This window comes from Molossus molossus, unplaced genomic scaffold (genome assembly GCF_014108415.1).
Source record: "Molossus molossus isolate mMolMol1 unplaced genomic scaffold, mMolMol1.p scaffold_m16_p_9, whole genome shotgun sequence".
NCBI lineage: Eukaryota > Metazoa > Chordata > Mammalia > Chiroptera > Molossidae > Molossus > Molossus molossus.
The window spans coordinates 15,130,170-15,151,280 of record NW_023425403.1 but is presented as its reverse complement, the minus strand read 5'-3'; the positions used below and the strand labels follow the sequence as shown (position 1 = coordinate 15,151,280).

The following is a 21,111-nucleotide window of genomic DNA, read 5'->3' as shown; positions in this document are numbered from 1 at the left end:
CATGGGTTCAATTCCAGTCAAGGACACGTACCTCGGTTATAGTTCATCCCCAGCCCTGTTCAGGGTCGTGTGGGAGGCAACCAGTCAATGTGTCCCTCTCACACCAATGTTAGTCTCTCTCTCCCACTCTCTCCCTCCCTCACTCTATCTGAAGATAAACAGAAAAATATCCTCGGGTGAGGATTTAACAAAAAGAAAAATGTCTATCAAAATATGTATCTAAATTATTAGCATACTGCCTAAATTTAAATTCTAGCACCAAAGGACTAGAGTACATCAGCTACAACATTTAACATTCAGAGATCAGAAAACACCAGAACACAAGTCACCAGGTATTATCATTAACACTAACAAAATGAGGCTGGTATCTCCAAACAAAACAATAGCTTCTGTTTACTGAAAGCCTAATATATGGGCCAGGCAAGGAGTTAGACTAGTTACATAAATGTTTTTTAAAACCCCTGCTATAGGGAGGGTAGTCCCATTTCACAGACACGAGGCCAATGTCAGAGGGGACGGACGCCCAAGGCCACACAGCTAGTAAATGCCACCACCTGGGGTTGGAGCTGGGTCGGTCTGGCTCCACAGCCTGGGCCACTGTGGTGGCGACGTCGCCTATGACAGATGCCTCAGGACGGCCTGCACTGACCCCTCTGTGGACACTCGGACTTCACGGCACGACACAGCTCGCAGCTGCGCTTCAAGAACGGGATGATGTAGTAAGTTGTTAACATGGATTCCTACCAAGAGTATTCAGAACTGTATCTATGACACCGTGTGTACAACAAAATTCTAACTTTCTGAGTAAGATACACAAAGACACTTTTTAGAAATAAAGGTATTTCCCCCCAGTTAATCGAGAACTTAAACAGATTTTTTAAATCCTAAACATTTGAAACTAAAGATTTTAAAATATTTCTTACCTGTGATTAAACTTATGGCCAAAGGATATCCAGTCCTTTTCAATTAATACCTACACAAGAAAGAATATAAATATCATGGAGAGAGCACACCAGGAAAAATAAGAGACCACAACCAATAATGTTGAAGGATCAGGGGTTCTTGGAGCAGAGGTCAGTTTCGGGGGCGGCCTGCAAGGGAGCGAGCTCCCGTTATCCACCATGCAGAGATGTGTGTCAGAAGGGCAAGTGGGAACGGATATGTGACAGTGTTACTGTACCCCCACTGAGTGCTTTCTACGAGGCTGTTCATATTGCTTGATCGACTTTCACTGTAGGACAGGTATTACCAGCCTCGTTTTACAGAGGGGGGACCACGGAGGTCGGATCCTGGCCTAAGCTCATGCTACTGGGGAGAGCCCCCACCTCATCGCCCGGCCCCACACCACACCCTGTCTCTTAACCACCGTGACCCGCCCCTCAGCACAAGGTCAAACACCAGCCTTTCGAACAGAAACAATTAGGAAGGAATGTTTTCCGGTGAACTTTAACTTGACTGCACTTCAGAAGAACCCTAAAATCCAGTGGTCTGTACTAAACATTAGAAGAATTCTGAAACATCGGGGGCGCAGTCAGAGTTTCAGTCCTGCTTTGGTGTTTACTCATTTCATATTGTCTTTGACGTGACATGAAAAAAATGTTTAATAATAAAAAAAATGATGGAAAAAATGTTTAATAATACAAATAATCCCTTCAATGATACCAGCGCTCTAAACTGGCCAGAGGTTTCCCCCCAGAAAACGGAGTGTTTAACGGGACAGCGTCTGAGCCAGTGGTAAAGGCGGGGTGAAGGGGAGGCCCCCTGGTGGTGTGCACGACTGGAATCCCTCTGTGTCCAAAAGAGAGCGAAGGGATCCAGCCGCCAGCCCCAGGCCAGGGAGGGCTCAGACGCACAGCACTCAAGTCTCGGTGCGGTCCCAGGTCACTGGAAGTTCTCTGACACTCCGAAAGGAAAAGCCCGAGAGAGGAAACCTGCCTCGTCCTCCTGCCCAGCGTTCCAGCTACCACTGGATAAAGGTCTTCCAGCGGGGAGAGCCCACTTGGGCCGCCTGCCGGCATCTCTCCCTGGCCCGGGGTCAGGGCCAATCATGGCCGAGAGGCAGGAACCAGCTCTCTCTGTCTCAGGAGGCCCCGCAGGCATTTTGAGAATCCAGCTTGGCCAAAGCTGCTCCATTCCAGACAACTGCACACATTCCGCAGTTGAAAGCAACTTGTCACATTTTGATACCTAAAAGGTGCAGAATCTGCGAGGATGTACCCCTAGTTTCAGCAAAGACGACAAAAACACTGAAATGTTCAATATTATTATCCAGAGTTGTAAAGGATTACTTTTAAAAAGCTGTTAGTGGAAGTTCTTCCTCTCAAGGACTTTTTGCATGCTCGATATAGAAGGTTGTTTCCAATTTTTTTTCTAAAGTGTTTTTTTTTTTTTTTTTACATATTCACGCTATCTCAAACTTGAAATACCTACGAGCAAATGCTGTGTAAAATTCAAAGTGGAAACTACTGAATGTATTTTATATTTCCCCCTTCACAGTTAATAGCATTGGTTTTCATTGGTTCCAGCATCTCAGAAATTCACCCCTTCACTCCAAGCCTATTTCACCTTCCCCCCTTTAACTCATCTTGCTGATCTACTAAGAGAAGAACAGTGTCGATGAGGGACACACACGAAAAGTTGCCGATAGCTCGTTCAGGGCCCTGCGGGGAAGGCCGGGGGAAGGCCGGGCAGCCGCCTCACCATGAAGCCCTTCAGGGTCCGGTAGTGCGGGTCCAGCAGGAGGCTGGCCACGGAGCACACCTGCGCTGTCCTGTCCCAGCCGTCGGAACAGTGCACAAGCACACTCGCCCCTTCCTCTTCGACTGCCTGAAAAAGGGTCAGCAAGAATCCACCGAGAATGGCCATGAACACGGAAAGTCTCATCAGAACCAGGTTCGGATTTATACTTGCAGAAACAGACAACAAACAAAACCAACAGCTGCGCACTCAGTGCTCATGCCCCGTCTGATCAGGGCAGAGTCAAGGTCTGGTGCGGGTAGCGAAAGCTTTCTCCCCACTGCATCCAGAAGTGACCGCGTGGCCACCACTACTAAGCATATTTACTGCGTAACAGGTACCACTTGCTGTGCAAACATCTCCATGACACATCTCTCAGCCCACCTTCACCCCCTCCCCCGCCGGGGTTTCCACCTAAGCCTTCCCCACATTGAAATTCTGGGGCTCCTACTAGCATTTGCCATTTTCTAAAACAAGAAATGGTAAAACTACGAAATTAGAGATAAAAGGATAAGAGCCAAGTAATGGATCCAGGGTTGGGAATGGGGAGAAAACAAAGGTAAAAATTATAGCAGCAAGTCTCCGCTACGAAAAGAATTTTTGTTTGCAAATGAGCGTGCAAAATTTTAGCTCAGCAGCTGGACGGGAAACAGACTGGAAAACGGAGGTTTTGTCCGCACTCGTCACTACCTGAGCTACTGAGTCAGCCTCGGCCCCCGCACCACAATGAGCTCTGGGAGGAGACTCAGTCCACACTGCGTCCTCAGCACCTGGGAGGTGCGGGCGCTGCGGAAGTATTTGTTGAATAAATGAAGTGTCTAATAAAGGGGTGCATACCATGTCATAAGCAAAAACATGGTTGTCTTTAGGTATAAATCTAAGCGGATTTTATATTTAAGAATAAAAACCGCTGAACCACCAAACGGTGCATCCAAACACAGTTGTATGAAAGCTGCAGCAAGAGCCTTCCTGTGGCCGAACGGAACCTACCTGCCAGGTCCGGGAACATGCCTTTTGCTTCTGCCATCACCAAAAAGGACCGTTTACTTAGATAAAAGCCTCAGGCCTCCATCCCTGAAGTGACCTATATTTGGATGTAGTCTCCTGCAGAAAAGTCTTCCCTCCATCTAGGACCAAGCCTAACTGCAGAGAATATTCTATAACTATTTTACCACTTGGCCACTTTGCTGCCATAACTGTCAACTGAGCACTGACCTCTCTTCACAAAGTCTCGTCTTCAGAGGGCAAACCTGGTGGAGGTCTGCAGAGCAGCTCCCCACTCGGGTGGCCCAGCTGGGCAGCCGATGCAGAGGAGACGAGTCTCCACTCTGGAGTCAGGGTGTGCTGGCTGCTCTGCCCTTTGCTCCTTTCCTCGCAACCACATACCTTGGCAATGAAGATTCCTGCATCCATGATGGCCTTAATGTGCCTTAACCAGCCAGAGTTCTCCAGTCCCCACAGGAAGTCACTCATGGAGGGAGACTTCAGTTCACACACTGCAAGATAAGTCGTGTTATGTAAGTAAAATAAAGGCACTCTCGTTGTACATGGGATCATATTTGCAGGTAGTCTTCACTGTAGTATTTCTTCATTTTCTGGAAGACTTAACATCTGGATAAATGCCTCAGCTAACTACATGTGGTTCTGTTCAACCATTTCAGGTAAGGTTCTATCTTTGGTCACTCAACCCATGAAAACTGACGCTCCGAGATGTTAAAAATGTTAAAACACACAGTAACCAAATGGAAGGAGAGCACAAGTATTCTGAAAAGCAAGTCTAGAGATTTTGCCGTGGCTACCTTGATGGCTTATCAAGAAATAACAACAATAATAAAATTTAGAGTGCTTACTAGATGCCACACACTCTTCTAAGTGCTTTATATTAACTTTTAAATCTTCATTACAATCACATGAAGAAGGTACTATTATTATCTTCATTTGATAAAAGTGGAAACCAATGCATAAGAGAAGTAACTTGTCCAAGGTCACCAAGCTGACGAGTGACACTGGGATGCGGTCTGGCTGCAGGTTCGTGCACCGAAGCAGCGCTTCTCAGTCTCAGTTATGTGCTTTTTCATAATTCACACTTGGCCAGTCAGAATGCTCCACGGCTCCCGCACATGTGCAGCTTCGAGGTTATGCATTTTATCACTTTCTCACTTAGCATTGCATAGTCCAGTGTCCTAACCACTTGTCACACGTGGCTGTTGGGCACTTGAAATGTGGTAAGTCTGAACTGAGAGAGCCTATCTCAAATTTCAGACTTTGAATGCAAAAACAGAATGTAGAATGTGTGCTGAGTTTTCATACTGATTACATGTTGGAAAGGATGCAAAAATAGAATGTAGAACGTCTTGCTGAGTTTTCATACTGATTACATGTCGAAACTATAATTTTGGATATACTAGGTTAAATACAATGTATTATTGAATTAATTCACCCTTTTCTTTTTACTTTCTTTAATGTGTCCCCTAGGAAATGTAAAATTACAAACGTCGCCCGCACTTGGGACGTGGGAACTGTTCTCCGGGACAGCGGATCCCGATTGCTCGCGGAGGACGTGCCTGGTGAGCCGTGTTCCGGCGCGTGCCCCCCAGGAACTGTTAAAACGATGCACCTCTCGGGCACCCTGAGTAACGTACTGTCATAAGATGGACGGTGTGGGAAAGGGCGCGCTTGTCTTTTGTAAGGTGGCAAGGGGGCGATTAGGAAGGGGAGGTGGCAAGGAGACAGACACCAGGACTGACTAAGGCAGGTCACAGTTCTGGGAGGAATTCACAGAGAAGTCGATGCTCGGAGCAGACCCCAGAAAGCCTCGGCGATCTGCCTTTGACCTGCCCCTGAGCTCGGGGGTGCACCCCTCCGAAGACAGACCTCTGAATCTGCCAGCGCCCAGTTAAAAGTAAGCAACCCCTGCCCCAGCCTGCCCCTCGGTCTGTCCTGGTGACAGAGCCGAGCAGTACCACCGGGGCCCTCTGAGTGGCAGGCTGGCCTCTGCCTGTCACACAGCCCAGGGGAGGCATGGGAAATTCCAGCACCTTCTGTGAGTTCTCGCCACTCCCCGGGCGCCTGCTGCTTGGCCTTTCTGCCTAACCCCAGGCCATGACCCAAGTGTTCACTTAATCCTAAAGTATACACATTCCACCACGTACAGTCTCCGGACTCCACTGATGCTTCCAATCTTCACGGGGAATGTTCTCTTGCAAACAGTCTTTTCACCAGCAGGCCAACTCTTCCGGTTGTTATGATAGGGCTTAGGGTGAGTCAGCGAAAAGACCAGGGAGCCTGAGGGATATCTTGGCATCTAAACTCTCAGCTCAGCCCAAGAACAAATGATCCTTTTCACCTTTTCTTCCCCACAAGGCAGGGAAATGACAGCAAGTTAAAAATAAAGCACCAGGCTTTGCATCACCGGTGCCAAAAGCAAGACCGGAATGATGGCTGGAGAACAGCCCTAAACCGGCCTGCCAGGGGGAACCTTCCAGCACAGGGAAAGCTCAGGCCCCAGGCCGCCCCGGAACGGCTCCTGGTTGAACATTTCTGCCTCAGGAGCATTACGCTGCACCTAACCTCACCAGGTTTGCAGGCAAGGTCACTGCTTTGCGAGCCCCGCCCCCGTTGTCTGGGGTGTTAAAAGCAAACAGTGCTACAGATGATTAATACACAGGGACAGATGGGGGTGCACTGGAGACTGGGACAATCAGTGCTGAAGTTTTTAAATACAAAACTGGTGGGTGTGTTTGGATAAACTCAGGATAAGGCAGAAACACTGATTTGTTCACTCTTGTTGCCAAACCCAAACCAATATTTACAAAGCATTTTGCTGAACGAAGTTCATTTCAGCTGACATCAGAGGCCTGTGCCACGGATTACAGAGCTGCACTAACTAACCAGCAGTTTAATGCCTAGGGCGAGTAGTGTTTTACAAAACAGGGCAACTTACCCCATAAACATATATAAATGACACTAGCATATATATGTAATCATGGAAACCAAGGAAATAAGAAGTTGACTTGGAAGAAAGTGAGCCTCAGATGATCTTCCTTGAGTGTTTCCCGCACCGATCTCACCTCTTCCTCTGGGGTTGTTGGGTGGGTGCCAGTGAGGGCGCAGGGACAATCTTCTTGAACCCCAGGGGACTGGTCTTGTCTCCTAAGATCTGAAGTTGACATGTACACGGCCCTGCCTTAGTTATCAGACCTGACACACAGCCGAGTTCTGCTAAGTGAGTTTTATTCCTTGATTTTGGAATCAATCCCCATGAAGTGGTCTTCGAAGAACTGGCAAAATGATAGTGACCTCCCTTCACTGAACATCCTGGCCAGTGAAACCATTCAGAGGACTTCATTATGGCTGAAAAATGGAAATGTGTGCTTAAGCCTGGTCACAGCCTCCCCTCCCCTTTCACTTGGCCACCGTGGTGGCAGGAGAAACTTCCGAGCCCTGCGGTGAGCTGTATTCAGTTCGTTAATGTTAGTGGTGCTCTTGTCCCTGCCTGTCTCAACAAACACAGGCCCTCTTTATAGGGAACTTTTGATGATGATTCTTTAAAACAATACCGGCTTGGCCCGTGACGCTGTTCTTTGGAACCGCTGTACAAGAATGCCACGAAGGCCGTTTTTGCATCACCTTGTTTCCTCTTAAAGGCTGACGATCATGTAAAACGGTAAGGCGCAATCAAGGCCGCGTTCTGCATACATTTGTTAGCATTGCCTGCGTCAGTAGCATAGAAAACAGTGTCCGCAAACACACACATGCACAAATGTGTGTGTCCAGAGACTAACAAACACGTGTGTGTATAAATGCATGCACCCACACAGGTTCCAATAAAACTAATGACCTCTGGCCTAAAGAAAATCAAGCAGCAGTTTCACCAAAGAATTTTCTATTGGCATTTATTAGCTTTGCAAGTGAATTTTGAGTCTAAAGACCCAACCTTCAGCAAACAAATTTTAAAATGTATGTGCCAATTTATATTACATTTGCCACGTGTAAGGCCCGGAACTTGGTTTTCTCTCAAACTCCCACATACAGTAGAAACTGTGATCTCACTTTAGAGAGGAGCAAAGGGCTCCACCATGGGTGGCCAGCAAGGACACTGGGATAGTAATCTAGTTCCCGGACTCCAATGTCCATATTATTCTCTCTACAGATAGAGTCTTAATCAGACTGAGCAGGATGAACAGGAACTGAAGTAAAGGTGGGGCTTATGGAGTGTCAGAGTCCGAACAGGACATGTCAAACAGATGGCAATGAGGACGTCCAGCCTGGGAGACAGTGCTGAGAGGCTAGGGAGTCGGGCGGATATAAAATACCAGCGGCAGCCACTGGAGAGAAGGCCCAGGAATCATGAAAGATGAAGATGTTGGCAGCGAGTAGCTGACGTGGAGACATGAGCAGCGTGTGCCACAGCAGGTGGGGACTCATTCCACACTAATCACATCAGCAAGGATGCTGCCAGGGCCAACACGCTCATCACATCTCAGACTCTGGTCCCTGGCCAGCAAACACAAAGCTGCTAAATCCCAACCACCACCTTATGGAAAAACAGCTCACCTTGCCACTAAAATTAATCATGTCTATCTTTAGTTTCATGGGAGACACTTTCTTCTATAAGCTCTCCTTTCATAAATATCCCAGTTATCCAAAACTAACTGTCATGATGAACAAAATATGAAACAATTTATATGAGGGTGTACATTTTTAAATTCATCTTTGAATGGTCCTGGTGAACAGCAAGATAAAGCAGAATTAGGATAAAAACAGCCACTGTTCCCTCATTAAATCACTTTGTTTTGTCCTGTGCTCTCCTTTGATAATGTCACCCAGAGCTGAATTTTGCAGCTTTGACATGCAGTTAAGACTTTCAACCACCCCTCTTACCCTGGGACGGCCCTCAGTGACGTTGCTAAGCCAACAGCACCTTCTCCTCCTGCCATGATTGTTGCTCTATATCAAAACCAGTTACTTCGCTTTGCGTTAATGAATGAAGCGGTTTTTCTATTCAATGCCTAACGTATAGACTCTCAATAACTGTCTGACAAACGGGTGAACGTCTGAAATAACTCTGTTAGCTCCTATGGACTCACTATAAGCAGGTATTGTGCCTGATCCTCTACCTGAATTATCTACCACATAGGGTATTATCTACTCCCAATTTTCAAATTGGAAAGTATGATTTAAGAAGGTTTACTAAGTCATCCATGGTGACACAGCCAGTAAATAACTGAGCTGGAATCCATTCCCCAGCACACATACCCATCGGGTCATGCTCATTCCTCTGTCCCTTAGTGCTTAAGGTATTATTGTCTTCATTAGCTGATACCACACAGCACTCATCAGCCACACTCTACATCTTCTTACACTACCACAGACAAAGGACACACTCTTGGTCCATTTCTTTCCTCCGAAGACCATGCTCTGGTAACTAGTGAAACCTGACAGGACACTCATTAAAAAGCCTGTAACTGTTATTGCTATGTGAAGCTATCTAGTTCCACTCTGGTGGAAAGAAACCCATGCCATGTCGCTAAATTTGTACGGTAATGACCAGAATTTCAGCCAGGTCTTATTGGCTGTCTTATATGTAATAGGTCAGTACTCTGAGGAAATTAACAATGGTAAAAAGTCAAAATATGGAGAACTTATTATAAACGAGTAACTCTTCTGTAGCCTTTCATGAGCACATATCTGGTAGAATCTCACAGTATAAACTTGTAGACAATGTAACAGGAAACACTGTAAAATGAAAAACTTAAATATGAATTCTCTATAATGGGTTGAACTCTTCCATTTCTTCCAGGTAGAATTAGCCATCACCTCGCAAAGACAGAGATGAGGAAGAAAGTGTCAAACAAAAAGGACATTTGAACTGATTAGCCACAACAATGACTCTCTGAGCAGAGAGCGATGTGTCATGGAAACCATGAAGCTGGGTGTAAGGGACTGTTCCCTTCTAGACCTGGTGTGCCCAAGTCAAGTTAGCAGGGAGACCAGAGGAGCTGCATGACCATAACTCCCACTGCAGGGACACCTCCCACGACAAACCGGACATTCTCTGCCTTCAACCATCCCTTCTACAACCAAGGAATGTTCTGAGTAATCGGGCCCCAGAACCTCCACACACAAGCACAGATCAGATACGATCGCTGGGGCCACAAAATGACCTCCATGGTCAATGCCCACAATTCCGGGGCGTAAGACAAACATGGTTCCAGTGTGGGGGCCGCTGCTTGGTCCCTTCACTGCAGGACTGCCCAGCCTGCGGGGGACACTGGCCGTGCTGCAGTGGGAGCCGCTCCAGCTGGCCGCGCCCGGCTGATGGTGCCTGGAAAACAACCTGCCGAGGAAACGCCCACGAGGCCTGGCCTGTGGCTCAGTAGACTGTTCTTCATGAAGTTGCTGCGCGGACTCGGACCCCACCACGAAGCAAGCACTTCCGTGCCTTGCACACTTTGCTGCTCTGCCCCACGACTCGCATAAAGGAACTGAGGAAAGTCACCTGTAAGAAGGCACAGGGCCTAGCAAACACTTGCCTGGCTGGATTGGTCTACGGCCCATTAGCTCACCCATTGTCCTCAGTGCTTACTTTAAAGTGCAGCATTGCTTCCCAAGAGCAGAACGCACGCGACGCTGGAAAGCACTTGATGGTTTGCAAGGAAACTTTTTAATAAGTCTGTGAGTTAGACTGTTGATATACTGCTTCTACTGCTTCACAAATACAGGAAAGGGGGTCTGTTCGTATTTACTCCGAGATTAAGGTAAGAACCCAAACAGAGATCCTCAGACCCTTAGGTCAAGCTCCCTTCTACCCAACCGCTCTCTGGAGAGGCCCAAAGCCAAACGGTAAAGAGGATGGCATCTGGATTCATACTGACTAGGTGGAAATCGGTTCTACCCCTTACTGTTGTGAGTTTGCACAAATTTCTTAGCCTCTTTGCCTCAATTTCCTCATCTGTAAAATGGGAATATTAAGAATAGCTACACCATGATTGCAATGAAGATTACTTCAATACATATATCTTAACATATTATGAGAATATAAAAACATCTTAAAATAGTAAAACAGATTAAGCATTACATTGCTCCATAAATGTAACACTATCACGTAGGGTGCTTATTTGTTACAAATATCGTAACAACAAATCGCCGAGGACCACTGGCACGCAATGGGAAGTACTAGGCTCTACTTCTGCTTTGCTATGTCATTCTAGGAAGAAAGTGTTTTTTAAAAGTGGCATAAAAGTTGTTTTTAAGTGCAATATACCATACTCTGTAGCCAGAGAGAGGCATGCCTTGAAAAAATAGCCTGCCGTGCTGTGGACAGCACTGGAGGACACCTGGCAGCAGCCTCTGGACCTGCGGGTGGCCCCCAGCTGACAGCCACCGTGCTCAGGCCCTCTTCTGAACTCTGCCCACATCCCGAGCAAGCCTGGAAGCAGACTCCCCCATCCCAGCATCCAGATGACGGTGCAGCCCGGCCGACACCTTAATGCTGCAGCCTTGTAAGACCCTGGGCAGAGGCTCCCTGGATCCCATGTATAAGATACATACCCAGACTCCTGACTCACGGAGCTGAGAGATGATGTGTACTGGGTTTTTTGTTTGTTTTCAGTGTAATATACCAACCATAGAGAGTATTTTATAAATAAAGAAGCAAGAAGAAAAAATTGGACAGTTATCCTTCCATGCTAATCTGATTATTTCTGGCCATTCTCTCCTAGTCTTTCTTCATGAGTATGATTTACCATAGTAGATCGAAGCGTCTGTACAAGGACGGCCGTCTGAAGGAGGACAGGCCTCGGAAGGTGGGCTGATTGCATCACCTCATCAGCTGAGGCTCCAGTGGTTTATAATTTACTCGGTGAAAACAGAGGCAAACATTGGTCAGTCCCCTGACAGGCACCCAGAGAGCTGTCCTTGCGCTGGCACTGACAGAACTGGAGAAGCGATGCAGGACCGCGGTAACTTGTTCCAGAAGGACTCGCTCAGCGGGCACGTCCTTCAGAGTCAGCCCCTGGGCATGAGGGCAGGAGAAATGGTCCCTGATAAGAAACCAAACGCAGGCTAATCTTAAAATGAAAGCCAAAGTGATGCTCTACACACTCCTGGGAGCCACTTTCTGCATAGGAGATGTGCGTTCTCCAGGGTCAGCTTGTGAAATTATTACTAAATGAAAAGTAGAGAGAATAGCAACCTCGATGCTTCTAAGAAAGATGAACACTCTTCACTGGCAGGACCAAGCAAGCCCAATGTTTCAAGCCCCCAAAGCACAGGGACAGCCAAACTGCCTAGGGCACTCTCCAGGGTTTGGGAAGCTCAGACAGGCATGCCAGAGCCTCCTCGCCACGACCTGACCTGGGCGAATTTCCCGAAATGCCCGTGGAAGTCGGAGACGGAGATGGTCTGGGCCCATGATGTCTTCAGCTGCAGAAAGAGATTTCTTCTAACCACTCAAATGCTCCAGGTTCAAGCGTCTGCACCCAGGGCATCAAATTGGAGATTCACAGCTGTCACAGAGGGAAGGGCCCTAGAAATCAGTCAGCTCAACCTTCTCATTCTACAGCAAGTAACAGAGCCCCGAGATGGTTCAGTTTCACGGCTGAGACGCCCCGAGGAACCCAGGAGAGAGGATGGAGACTAGGCCTGTCTGCGCCCCTCGGTCTCTCCCGCCCCTCCATCCGGCTCTCGCTGCGGCCTGTTCTGACCAGGCAGAGAACCGCCTAAGGAACTGACAGCAAGCGTGCATCCTGGGAAAAGTCACGCAGCACCTCCTTTGTCCCTCTTCACCCCAGCCCCCCGTCCTGTTCAGACAGCCACGGCCTGCACTCAGCGCCACCTCCCCGGGCTGACCGCCTCCGCAGGTCCCCGGACACACGTCCTCCTCGTTCCTGCAGTTCGGTTCCCACGAGCCCCAGGAGTCCTTGGCCATTACACTCACGGGGAGCATGAGCAGTAAATGAAGCTGGTTTTGCCTGAAATGCAGTATATTTCTGCTAATCAGCTTACAGCTTGTTTGGCCACATGAACAATTCCTCTGTGCTACATAATCCATCACTGTCGAGTCCTTCGCCGTGTGGCGGTGTGAGGCCCCGGTGCGCGTGACTGTGGGGTGCTCTGCTGTGGGCCTCGGCCAGGTCTCCTGAGGGGCGGGACCACGCCCCCTGCCCCCTCCCGACGGCCCTCGGCCACTCGGATTCAGCTTATGAACCTCATCTCCATGCAAGAGCAGCGGGTTGTCGCTGTGCCTCTAGGATTGCTTTATGTGGCTCAAACTGGTAGTCGAGGGAGGGTGCCTGGCTGCTGACCAGGTCCCAGGGACACAAAACTAAGACAAAGGCTGTGGAATGTTGGAGGAGTCACTGCAATATGCTAGTCTTCCCAAAGCATCCCCTGGAGGTAAACAGCATCATTGTAAAAACAAAACAAAACACACACACACACACACACAATTTTAACATCAAAAAGACTGTCCTATTCTGTATTGGCATTAAAACATTTAACTGCATTTTTAAAAATGTTGTGTGCACAGGAAGTGGTTTACCTTCCAGCATTTTCTGCAGACTGTTCCTCATGACATGGATGTTCTCTATCCCGATAAACTGGAACTTGATGTTGGAATAATTGTCTTCATTCTCGTAGCCTTTCCCAGCAGCACGGTTGGCCATGGCATTCAGCTGCAGGGGTCGGCAAAACAGAGCAGTCACCGGTGACATTCAGGACATGAAACCACAGCACGTGCTGTGGTTATCCCTACAAACTTGCAAAAGGACGTGCACAGTTATAACATGTTTTCCATCACTGGGGCACTGTACTGAGCTGTGTGGCTCCAGACGCCGTCCTCAGCTTGATTTTGACAACAAATTTGTTGACATGGGGAACATATTCTGAGCTGGGGAGCCGCAGTCTATGGATAAACCCTCTGGAGACACCTCTTGCAGTTCCCTGTCCCAAACTCCAAAGAAAACATGTCAGAACCAACCTGCCCAATTTAATACCAAACATTATCATCTGTAGATTGGTAGAAGAATCTCAGCAGACACAGGAAACGTATTAAATACAGACTCTGCCCTTGTCCTGCGTAACTAAAATCAGGAAGGGGACAGTCTTGCCTTAGCTCAGAAATACAGAGAATTCTAGGAATCTCTGTATTTCTGAGCTATTTGACCTGGAAAACAGTCACTGGCCGTTGTCTTCCTCTGTCCACAAAGGACAGGGGTTGTCCCAGGCACAGAACTGACACCAGGGACTCATCACCAGAAAAAATATCAATTTTTAGGACCACAATGCAGGACTGAGAGGATTTTAATAAATACTTTTCAAAAAGCTAAGCTAAGGCTAAAAAGTTAAGTAAAAAAAACATACATATTCTTTGATTATGAGACCCTAACACAATGAAAAGTATCAGCACATAAAGATAGATGTCCAAGAATGTTTATTGCAACTTTTTTTATAACAGCAAAATGCTGAAAACCTATGAGTATCTCAACAGGGCAATGACTAGATAAATTCATGCCCTGGCTACTAATAGGACCGAGAAAAACACACATTATGTAAGTATGTATATATGTTGCATGTATGTACCTACCTACCTACTATCTATCTACTGACAGACAGACAGACTTGGAATTGGCCCACAACATCAAGTGAAAAGAGTAGGCTACAAAATAATTCTGCAATGATGCCATTTGTGGTCAAACCAGCCAACCTACGGATATGTGCTTGTGTTTCCGCATGTCTGATGAGTAAACGGTATGGGAGACTGTACCAATTTGGCACGAGCTATAGCAGAAAGACAGGTGGCAGGTGATGGGGGCACCAGCAATACTACTTTAGGGACTCCTGTGGTCCTTGTTACAAAGATGAGATACTAGGTTTAGAATTTAAATGACGAAGTAAAATGTTTTAGAAGTGAGACATAAACCAAACAGCCACGTGGGGCTCCGGCCGGCAGACACGTCACATTTCCACAGCGGCCCTGCTCCGTGACGGCTCGTGACATCAGCTAGGTCACGTCAGTTTCTCAGGACCCCTTTTCCAGTGTACAAAAGAGTGTCACCTTCCTCCCAGTCATGCTATAAGAACAAAGGGCTTAGCCTTCATCAAGAAAAAATATTATAATAATTCTATTTTTAAAATATGTTTCTTTTTTTTAATCTCAGGAGAGGAAGGGAGAAGGAGAGGGAGCTGGAAACATGGATGAGAGAGAGGCATCGACAGGCTGCCTCCTGCACACCCCCTCCTGGGGATCAGCGAGCCCACCATCAGAGCATGTGCCCTGACCAGAACCCAATCAGTGACCTCCTGGTGCATGGGATGATGCTCAACCAACTAAGCCACACTGGCCAGGTTAAAATAATACTTTTTTAAAAATCCTCACCTGAGGATATTTTGCCATTAATTTTTAGGCAGAGGAGAAAGGGGAGACGGAGAGAGAGAGAGAGAGAGAGAGAAATATCGATGTGAGAGAGACACACAGATTGGTTGCCTCCTGCACCACCCTGACCAGGGCCGGGGATAGAACAAACCTGAAACAGAGGTACGGGCCCTTGACTGGAAATTGAACCCGAGACTCTTCAGTCTGTGGGTCGATGCTCTAACCACTGAGCCAAACTGGCCAGGGCAAATAATGCCATTTTTAAAACAACTTAACATTCATACTTTAAAATGTTTAAATATTTTAATTGTTTAAAATGTTTAAGTAAATTATCTTTAGATATTATTATTAAGAAACTTACTATTATATTACTACTTTGTATGAATATGTTTCAAAACTGTTCACTTCTCCTTTACAACAAGCTTCATAAAATAAAATGATTACTAGGATGATTGTAAGTATCCTCCTGTTACCTGAACTGTAGTTTTATTCTCTATCTTGAATAATTTAAGTTAAACCTACTCACCTCATGTTGCAGAGATACTCTTTTTAAACAGTGCAATGAATAAACCCAAAATACTATTATTATTATTATTATTGTTATTATCTATAGTTAGGAGTCTGTTCACATTTTTACATAGTCAATTACCTATAACCTGGGAGAATGTGCTGGTAGTCTTGAAAAGCAAAGAAGCAACATCAGATGGCACATTGAACGTCACTGGCACTTCTCAGAGTGCACAGGAGGTGGCACTATGTACCCTACCATCCAAAGTGTACTTTCTCAAGGTCTCCACATATTTCCAAGGACCTAACATGATAATGTGGCAAATATTAAGCAGGAAATACAGTTTTAAAATACATAAAAATTGAAGAAGTTATCCTGGACCTACTACATAATGTATATATATTATATAGAGATTCAAATGAAGTGTCCCTTATATAACAAAACACTATTAGTAAATTTAATTTGGTCCCGTCCTTTTGGCTGAGAATTTCATTTCACAACCAGAGGCAAAGCTATTCATTTCACTTCCTAAAAACCCCCAAGTAGATACAACAACGAAGGTAACAACATTCCCAGTTCCATTTATGCGTAAGAAACACTACAGACAAATGAAAAGTGGAACTGGATAAAAGTGCCGTTTCTAACCCCAGATCACTCTGCTGCTTGGTAATCTCAGCATCTTTGGTTGCAGAAAAGCGTATCAATGAAACAAAAGAAACCTACTCATCCCTCAACAAACACTTAATGAACACCTACTGTGTGCCAGGCACGGAGCACAGTAAAAAGACGAGTAAGAAGCGGTTCCTACCACCATGAGCTTATCACCGGGCGTGGCAGGGCAGCTCATAGCACCAAACAGCAGGCCTGGGCAGCAGCTGAGTGACCGGAGGCCGTGGCAGCTCCATGTGGCCTAGGGGGTCGGGGGAACGTTTCATGAAAGAAGGAGGACTTGAGCCAGACTGGAATAACGTGGAAGGATGGAGAGAACAGGAAGGGCATTCCAGATAAAACAGGGAGGACGAGAGGAGGCGGGGGTGAGCCACCAGGAGCAGCGGGGCAGGAGGTGCATGCGTGGTGGCAATACAAGAGAAGCTGGGAGATCAGAGACCACCAGCAGGCCTGGGCCACACATTTAGATGTTGTCTGTGGCACTGGAGAGCAACGGACGGGTTCTCAGCAGAACTAACGGCACAACTGGAGTGTCATCGTCCATGATGTGGAAGACACGATGGCGGAGGACACAATGGAAGGGGTGGAGGACACAATGGAAGGGGTGGAGGACACAATGGAAGGAGTAGAGGACACAGTGGAAGGGGCGGAGAACACAATGGAAGGGGTGGAGGACACAATGGAAGGAGTAGAGGACACAGTGGAAGGGGCGGAGGACACAATGGAAGGGGTGGAGGACACAATGGAAGGAGTAGAGGACACAGTGGAAGGGGCGGAGGACACAGTGGAAGGGGCGGAGGACACAATGGAAGGGGTGGGGTGGAGGACACAATGGAAGGGGTGGAGGACACAATGGAAGGAGTAGAGGACACAGTGGAAGGGGCGGAGGACACAATGGAAGGAGTAGAGGACACAGTGGAAGGGGCGGAGGACACAATGGAAGGGGTGGAGGACACAATGGAAGGAGTAGAGGACACAGTGGAAGGGGCGGAGGACACAATGGAAGGAGTAGAGGACACAGTGGAAGGGGCGGAGGACACAATGGAAGGAGTAGAGGACACAGTGGAAGGGGCGGAGGACACAATGGAAGGGGTGGAGGACACAATGGAAGGAGTAGAGGACACAGTGGAAGGGGCGGAGGACACAGTGGAAGGGGCGGAGGACACAATGGAAGGGGTGGGGTGGAGGACACAATGGAAGGGGTGGAGGACACAATGGAAGGAGTAGAGGACACAGTGGAAGGGGCGGAGGACACAATGGAAGGAGTAGAGGACACAGTGGAAGGGGCGGAGGACACAATGGAAGGGGTGGAGGACACAATGGAAGGAGTAGAGGACACAATGGAAGGGGTGGAGGACACAGTGGAAGGGGCGGAGGACACAATGGAAGGGGTGGAGGACACAATGGAAGGAGTAGAGGACACAGTGGAAGGGGTGGAGGACACAAGCTTCGCCAGGCGCTGTCGTTCTTGTTTACGTCCCCGACTGGGCACAGGACAGGCACTTGGTGAAGATTTATTGACTGGCTAACCCCCAAGAAAATATCTGAATAATGAAATGACGTTGACAGGTGAACAGTCTAAAAGTCTGAAGAAATCGAATCAGATTCCTCCCCTAACCCTAAGCCAACCAATCAAACATCGAAACCATGAAAACTTCGTCAACAATCGTCTGCTATCAAGTTAAAGGTCAGCCTGGTCACTCTCTGAGTGTTGGAGCCTCAGGTTTCAGCAGAGTACATTCTACACCTGAATAATAACAAGCCTATCTTCAGCGGTTGGGAAATGAGAATGGAAGTTGACCTTGGCAGGAGGGGGACTGGGCCACCTCTTAGCACAGGGTGTCAAATGATAGTCCTTTTCTCTCCCTCCCTCCATAACTGCTGCAATGAAGAACCTTAAACTGTAAGATAAACATGGAAATAGAAGATGATTTTATTTCTTGCAACCACGGTCCGTACCTGTGCTGGTCCAAACCCCCCTTTCCTACCTACTAAGGACATTGTAAGTGGAACGGAGCTAGGACACCACCACCCAGCGGGGTCAAACTCCAGTCCCACGTATGATGCAAAATAATCTTTCCCTCCCTACAGGCTATTTGGACTGGTGAGGGGTCTGCTCTGACCCCCCCCCCCCTTTTCTTCTTTCTTCTGCGCTCTGCCTGTGTCCTGGGAAAGGGGATCAGGGAGCAGCCATACGAGGTACACATATCACTCTACAGCTGGACAGCACGGCCACTCTCCCCCGGCAGTCATGGCTTTTGTGGTGAACACTTACTGACCACCACTGCCCCCTGGCTGAGAGGCCCAATGCTGACTCTCCTGGGCGCCCGGGGGCAGGAGGCACACAGGTCCCTGACGGGCTATCCGAGTTGACCTGAGCCTGTTCCACCCCCCTCGGTATTGCTCCCCAGCATGTAACCCACAGTCACTGCGGCGGGAGCCTCCCCTGGGCGAGCCCTCGGGGGAGGGGTACCAGCCTGACAGCGCATGTACAGGTGCAGCCCCCTTCCTCGGGGTTCACCTGACCCACGACGAAGTCCTTCCTCCTCGTCCCACTGAGAAGAGCAGACTGCTCCACCAGCGTCTGCCCAGTTCCCTCTCCCCTGCTCACTGCCACAGTGGCCATCAGTAAGGACACTCCATGCCCCCCAGAAAATGAGGGCCTAGCTTCTCCTCTTTGGGGACCTCACCGTTTCCAACTGATTCTCTTAGATCCCACCTCACAGGACTCAGTGAATAGAAACCACCTAATTACTGATTCCAGAGAAATGAGAAAAACGTCCAACGCACCACCCTATTACACAACTAAAAAATCACTCGGATGACAGAGAGAAACGATAACCACGAGCTGTCTTTGAAGGGGGTCGGGAGGCTGAGCATCGGAGGCAGGAGCCTGCGCCCCTCCCCCCTTCTCATATGGCTGCCCCTTCCTCCCGGGGTGCTGGCGTCAGTGCAGCCCAGAGCCCTTCCTGTCCTCCAGTCTCGGCCTGGTTTTGGATGAGCTCGGGGTTGGTTCTTCAGCTCAGAATCTCCAACTTCGTCGGGTACGTGCTCAGAGGGTGACCCTCCTGCGCCTGACAGTGGCCCCCAGGCTCCTCCGGAGAATTCTGTGGGCAGACAGCACCGTGGAAGAACAGGGGCCCGGGCCTGGGATCTGGGCTCTGCCTTGAACTGGGTGACCTCGTGTGAATTACTGAACCTTTCTAAATCTAAGACCTTAAGCATAAGAACACCTCCTAATTTGCAAGATTATTATAAGAATTAAATGAGAATGAGCCTGCCCTGGCTGGTTTGGCTCAGCGGTTAGAGCGTCGGCCTGCGGCTCAGAGAGACCCGGGTTCGGTTCCCGCTAAGGGCATGTACCTCGGTTGCAGTTTGTCCCCACCCCTGGTTGGTCGTGTGGGTGGCAGCCACTCGATGTGTCCCTTTCACGTCAATGTTTCTCTCTCTCTCTTCCCCTCTCTCCCTCCCACTCTATCTGAACAACAACAACAAAAAAAAATGGAAAAAATGTCCTCGGGTGAGGATAAAAAAAAAAAAATGAGAATGAGCCTGGCATTTACAAGCTCAGCAAAGTCCCACAAGTTGATGATGAAGTTATGATCAAGGCTGAGATAATATGATCATCTCTCACTTTATGATTCACAACTATGGCATCAACTCTATTTCATATTTTCCTAATGCTCTAAATCCTGCAGTAATAGATGACCTGTTGAATGGATATAGTTCTGTTGAATGGATATTCAGTACATGCTGAGGACCTCATCGCCTTTACCCTACCCCTAAGATTTTAATGTCAACAAGTAATTCAGCAGGTTTTCATCTGAACAGGCAGCATCTGGGGTGAGCCTTGCTCCAAGGACAAGAATGACCCAGGTTGCCTCCTAACCCTTTCTCTGTTTAATTAAAACTGTGAGCAACCTGGGCAGGATCCCATTAGCCACTGCCCACCACCTATAACAGACGCGGACTCCATCTCTGGGCAACCGGTGGAGTCTAACACTCTGGAACCAAGATCAACAGACATGATCTGTAAAAGCATGAGCGCTCTCAGCAAACAGTTGCAACCTCGTGTGGAGGGCGTGTGTGGGCAGGCAAACACGAGGAGAGGGCACCCCTGCCCATGATATCAATTTTCTTTAATGGATCAGCACGAAACTTCTTATCGCGGAGAGTAAACACACTCAGTGCTAAATATACTCTTCCAATCAAATACTTGGGATTAATTTATCTTAAATCTGGCATATGCCCCGCTCAACAGCTGCCACATTTCCTGGAAGGTTTACATAACATAGAATACACTCGGCTCCCTGGCCCTTAAATTAGCAGGCGAAGCTGCTTGCCTGTGTTTAAATCTGGGAAAACAGGAGGGGAGAGGGCATCCCAGCTGAGGAGAGCCCCTCTCTTCCTTCTCTGTTCTCATCTCGTCTTCGGTATAGCTGTCTGAGAAGCAGGCCTCCACGAACCCTCTCCTGACCATCCGGGAATCAGAACAGCTCCACTTAACTTTCACAAAAGGCACGATGATCAGGAGGGAAAGCAGTCAGGGTGAGAAGGACGGGGTCAGAGCAAAAGGAACCAGAAAGAAAGGCACAAATCGAAGGAAAGCAGGAAGTCAGAGAGCTTCTGGCATCCGTGGGTGAAAATCATCAAGCAGAGAACCTGTTTTAACGGGGTCTGAAGCACGTACCTACAGGTAGTGCTTTGAGAACTTATCTGAGAAGAAGGAATCCTCTCCACAGAGTCTGCTGGAACGTGGTCTGTGACACCTTCTCATCACTAATCACGCCCACGGCTCACCCACACCCACCCCACAGCCGCC

At 48.0% G+C, this 21,111-nt stretch overlaps 1 protein-coding gene across 1 annotated transcript in view; it reads right to left on the bottom strand.

Annotated features, from left to right (window-relative positions):
- The window catches only part of MTMR7 (myotubularin related protein 7), a 79,341-nt gene that overhangs the window by 7,620 nt on the left and 50,610 nt on the right, over positions 1–21,111 (bottom strand). Inside the window, exons 7-10 of the mRNA XM_036250271.1 lie at positions 13,280–13,412; positions 4,123–4,232; positions 2,701–2,826; positions 924–973 (exon numbers count right to left, since the gene is read on the bottom strand). Of these exons, the coding sequence (XP_036106164.1) occupies positions 924–973; positions 2,701–2,826; positions 4,123–4,232; positions 13,280–13,412 (419 nt within the window). The remainder of the gene's footprint in view (positions 1–923; positions 974–2,700; positions 2,827–4,122; positions 4,233–13,279; positions 13,413–21,111) is intronic.